A 4,879-nucleotide genomic window follows, 5' to 3' on the forward strand; every position below is an offset into this window, starting at 1 on the left:
TTGTAAATAAAGTTATAAGCATTGTCTTGATGCCGGAACGAACTTTCGGTTTAAATATTTTCGATGCAGTTTCTGATGAAGTTGATTGTTTAGATTGTTGTAGTAAACTTCCTTTATTACTAATAGGCAACGTTGATAACTTTACGACTGGTCTTTGGATGTTGCCATTCTTCGTCTTGACTGTTACGACCCGTACATGCCCATCCTTTCCAGGGTGCAAATCGACGACTCTGCCAAGTAGCCATTTGCCGGGAGGCAAGTTCGTGTCATGAATGATGACTAAATCGCCTATTTGTTGATTCTGCTGGAGCTGCTGCCACTTACTGCGAGCTGATAATTGACACAGATATTCGTTTTGCCAACGTTTCCATAAATCATTATCATCTTTCTTAGATAAAGAAGGATTATTGAGAGTTGGAAGTAGAATTCAGCATGCGAATATTGAAAGTGATATGAAGACTCCGCTAATCATACCTCACGAAGGTCATTTAACAAACTTGCTAATAGACAAAGCGCATAGAAATACATTTCATGGTGGTACAAGGTTGACTCTATCACGCCTAAAACAGCATTACTGGGTGTTAGGAGGGAACAGAGCGGTTAAGAAGTATATCCGCAAGTGTGTTACCTGCAGAAAGCATAACCCCGATAAGCAATACCAACTTATGGGTGATTTACCAGCAGCCCGCACCAATCCAACCCGGCCGTTTTACAACTGCGGCGTCGACTTCACTGGCTACGTTGACGTCAAATACAACAAAGGTCGAGGAGTCAAGACGACCAAAGGATACATTGCCGTATTCGTTTGTATGCTGACAAAAGCAGTGCATCTCGAGCTTGTCTCCGATTTATCTTCGTCAGCATTTATATCAGCACTTCGGCGGATGGCAGCTAGACGTGGGGCACCGTGTCATTAATACTGCGACAATGGAACAAACTTTGTAGGCGCCGGTCGCATCATACAGAAAGAGTTCTTTAACTTGCAACAATTATTAGATCAACAAATTTATCACCAAATCACTGACATAGAAATAGAATTTCATTTTAACGCGCCATCTTGGCCCAGTGCCGGCGGGCTCTGGGAAGCAGCGGTCAAGAGCCTTAAGCATCACCTTCGAAGAGTACTTGGAGAACAAAAACTCACCTATGAGGAATATTCTACGTTATTAGCACAGATAGAAGCATGTTTGAACACTAGACCTCTGTGTGCTATCACAGAAGATCCCGAGGACATAAATTTTCTCACACCGTCTCACTTCTTATCAAGTGGCCTGACGCTTAGCATCATAGGAACCGAACGAGATGAAAGGACAAGATGGCAGCTAACACAAAAAATCTTTAATGATTTATGGAAACGTTGGCAAAACGAATATCTGTGTCAATTATCAGCTCGCAGTAAGTGGCAGCAGCTCCAGCAGAATCAACAAATAGGCGATTTAGTCATCATTCATGACACGAACTTACCTCCCGGCAAATGGCTACTTGGCAGAGTCGTCGATTTGCACCCTGGAAAGGATGGGCATGTACGGGTCGTAACAGTCAAGACGAAGAATGGCAACATCCAAAGACCAGTCGTAAAGTTATCAACGTTGCCTATTAGTAATAAAGGAAGTTTACTACAACAATCTAAACAATCAACTTCATCAGAAACTGCATCGAAAATATTTAAACCGAAAGTTCGTTCCGGCATCAAGACAATGCTTATAACTTTATTTACAATGTTGCTTATATTACCGACACAATGTTCATATAACATAGCGCAATTGAAAGACAATCAAGCGATCTATTTCGACAAGATTTCTAATATGCATTTAGCAAGAGGCGAATGGAAGCTTATTGTTTATTTTGACATGAAACCGTATTGGGAAGGCTCCGAGATTGTAAGAAAATATTTAAACCATATAACGTTTTCATGTTGCGAACAATGCAGAGTTCGTATAATATGCGACAATCAAATGTCAGCAAAGATTTTAAATGCCTGCGGAATAATAAATCTAGGAGAAAACTGTGTTCTCAAATCTGAAGAGATCACGATCTTTTCGCATCAACGGCGAGAAAACAGTCTCCATACTGAAATAAACGTACCGAAAATAAACATTCCGCCAATTAATCAAGTAATAGATTTTGAAGTTTCTACGGACAACACTACATCAACATTTATAAACAAAGATGTCGACCATACGCAGTTCCTGTTAGAAGCAAATAAAATCGAAGATCAAATTCAACAACTGAAAGTTAAGCCTGCAGAAATCCGTTTGAATGAAGCTTCTGCGCATGACATAACTTTATATGTCCTAATAAACTTTCTTTTCGTCATCATCATCGTAACTGGCATCACCCTAGCTTGGCGCAGATACCGTAGCTGGCGCAAAACTCATACCGCTAGTCTATCAGCAGAAGCAGCGTCAGCGCCGAAGAACGCGACAGGAACACCTCTGCGAGCAATGCAGTCAATACACACATCGTCACCGCCGCCATCGCAGGTCCCGCGCGCCGCAGATCGCGTGCGCTCCTCAACGACATCGGGCAACTCTACCAATGATCATGTTGAAATGAGCGATCTAAGATATGCCCAGATTGCCCATAAGGCGACGTCTCCTAGTTTTATCAATCATTTTACAAAATAATGTGCTGTGTGAAATTTTTAGTAACTCATATTTTTGTCATCATAAGTAACTAAATCAACTGAGTTCCTTGGTATGACAATAGACTCTAAGCTCCAATGGGGCCCCCATATAAATAAATTGGCGAATAGACTCAGCTCTGCAGCCTATGCGGTAAAAAAAATTAGACTTTTGACTGATGTGGATACGGCTCGCCTTGTGTACTTCAGTTATTTCCATAGTATAATGTCATATGGCATCCTACTCTGGGGTAATGCAGCTGACATTAATACTATTTTTGTACTGCAGAAGAGGGCTATTCGTGCAATTTATAACCTGGGCCCAAAAGATTCGTTAAGAGGTAAATTTAAAGAAATTAAAATAATGACTGTCGCTTCTCAACTTGTTTTTGATAATGTTATGTATGTACGCAAAAACATAAATGATTTTCCCAGAAATTGTGACGTACATTATATATATGTTAACACTAGGAACAAGAATAAACTTGTTACTCCAAGTACCCGATTACACAGGGTCAGTAACTCTTTTTTGGGGCAATGTATACGTTTTTACAACAGGATCCCAGAAAACGTTCAAAATTATTCAATTATAAAATTTAAAAGAATCGTTAAAGAGCGTTTGTGTGCTAAAGGATATTACAACACTAATGACTTTTTAGTTGACTGCACACCTTGGGAATGAAATGATCGCCTCCAGGCTGTTTCAAATAATTAAAATATAATTTTCATTGTACACGAAAAAAATGTGATAATACATTACACGATTGAGAAGTAATTATTAAATCTAAAAGAGAAGGATTAGCATTAGGTGGAAAATGGGTAGCAGAGAGGGGAAGAATTGACATGTTTAAAGATGAAACCAAAGAATATAATTTCTGAGTCCAGTAATCATTTTTTAGTAGGCAAGTATTAAAATCACCCATGATTATTGTGTCACTATAAGCGGGAGATAAATTTACTAAGAGCGATTCGAAGGCATCGAAATAATTAATAGTAGGTAGGAGATTGATTTATGATCTTGAAATTAAAATTATTTCTAAGATAAATGCAGACGCCTCCACCGCCTTTGCCAGTACGGTCATTCCGAATTAAAGTAAATTCAGGTAAATGAAAAAGGGCAGAAGGGAGAGAAGGCTTAAGCCATGACTTAGAAATAAGAATACAATCAACTAAGATTCCGCTAAAAAATGCTAGAAAATCGGGAAAATGTGCCGGAATGCTTTGAGCATTAATGTGAACTATGTTAAGACCATGTAATTTATTAGTGAAAATGGAACTGAGATTTTGACCAATTGTAAATGAATCATCCATTGAAGAATGGTTACTTGACAGGCTTTGAAAATCTTCAGAAGAAGAGCACGAGAAATATTCATCATCAAAGTACATTATATCAGACATTATAATATGTAGAATACTTATTTAAAAAAAAAAAAAAAAACTAGAGAGATATATGAAAATAAAAATTAATATGAAACAATAAAATAAATAAATATATAGAGTATTATATAAAAAAAACTGTATAAATAACTTATAAAAATAACAAAAATAGAAAAAAATATCTTTACAAGCAAAAACCCACTCACACTGGCGAAAGGAGAGAGATATCATCAAATTACACAAAACTTCATTGGAGCAAATTCATATATCTATAAAAGGAAAAGAAAAAAAAAAAAAACACAAAAACAACTTACCAAAACATATTGAAAAGTCATTAACAAATTGAAAAAAAAAGAAAGAAAAGAAAAAAAAAATAGAAATTATCAGCTATTATATCTAATATTATATCTAGCTATATAAAACTATCTACAGGAATATCCGAACGCCGACAGTGCAAGATTACAGTATAGGATTGTCTAAATGATAAATAATCTGTGCACAATATATCAAATTATCTGTGGGAATGAAGTAGACATTAAGACAATGACAGATTGTGACAGACATTAATTTATTATCTTAATTAATTAATTTTTAATTTAAGATTATAAAAAGTGAAGAAAAAATAATAAAAAAAATAAAAAAAAATATGGATCTACCGGACCTCATTCAATTAAGTGGATAAACATTACAAGTGAAAAATTGAACTTAGTGCAATAAACTATGCCTACCGTCGTTTGGAATAAGTAATAGATGAAAGTGTAATGATAAGAAACTGACCACATAGTACCCTCCAACAAGGTATATAATTACTTAGCTGATGTTTTAATATTTCGACGAGATCTTGTAGTTTTCTGTTCATATACCGATTCAGCAAGCGGA

General features: G+C 36.4%; 1 protein-coding gene across 1 annotated transcript; it reads left to right on the forward strand.

Annotated features, from left to right (window-relative positions):
* The first annotated feature begins 452 nt into the window (after nt 1–452).
* Nucleotides 453–2,542, forward strand: LOC125075630. The gene is made up of 3 exons (XM_047687338.1): nt 453–897; nt 946–1,880; nt 2,387–2,542. The coding sequence occupies exons 1-3, from the start codon at nt 453–455 to the stop codon at nt 2,540–2,542; spliced, it is 1,536 nt and encodes a 511-aa protein (XP_047543294.1).
* The last annotated feature ends 2,337 nt before the right edge of the window (nt 2,543–4,879 follow it).

This window comes from Vanessa atalanta, chromosome W, assembly GCF_905147765.1.
Source record: "Vanessa atalanta chromosome W, ilVanAtal1.2, whole genome shotgun sequence".
In the NCBI taxonomy this organism is placed as follows: Eukaryota; Metazoa; Arthropoda; class Insecta; order Lepidoptera; family Nymphalidae; genus Vanessa; species Vanessa atalanta.

What these genes read in the sequence shown, in the direction of transcription:
- LOC125075630 (XM_047687338.1), top strand. Translation starts at nt 453, where the DNA reads ATGAAGACTCCGCTAATCATACCTCACGAAGGTCATTTAACAAACTTG. An exon ending in TCGGCGGATGGCAGCTAGAC is followed by an intron (nt 898 to 945) that starts GTGGGGCACCGT and finishes CAAACTTTGTAG; the next exon opens with GCGCCGGTCGCATCATACAG. An exon ending in ATTGGGAAGGCTCCGAGATT is followed by an intron (nt 1,881 to 2,386) that starts GTAAGAAAATAT and finishes TCATACCGCTAG; the next exon opens with TCTATCAGCAGAAGCAGCGT.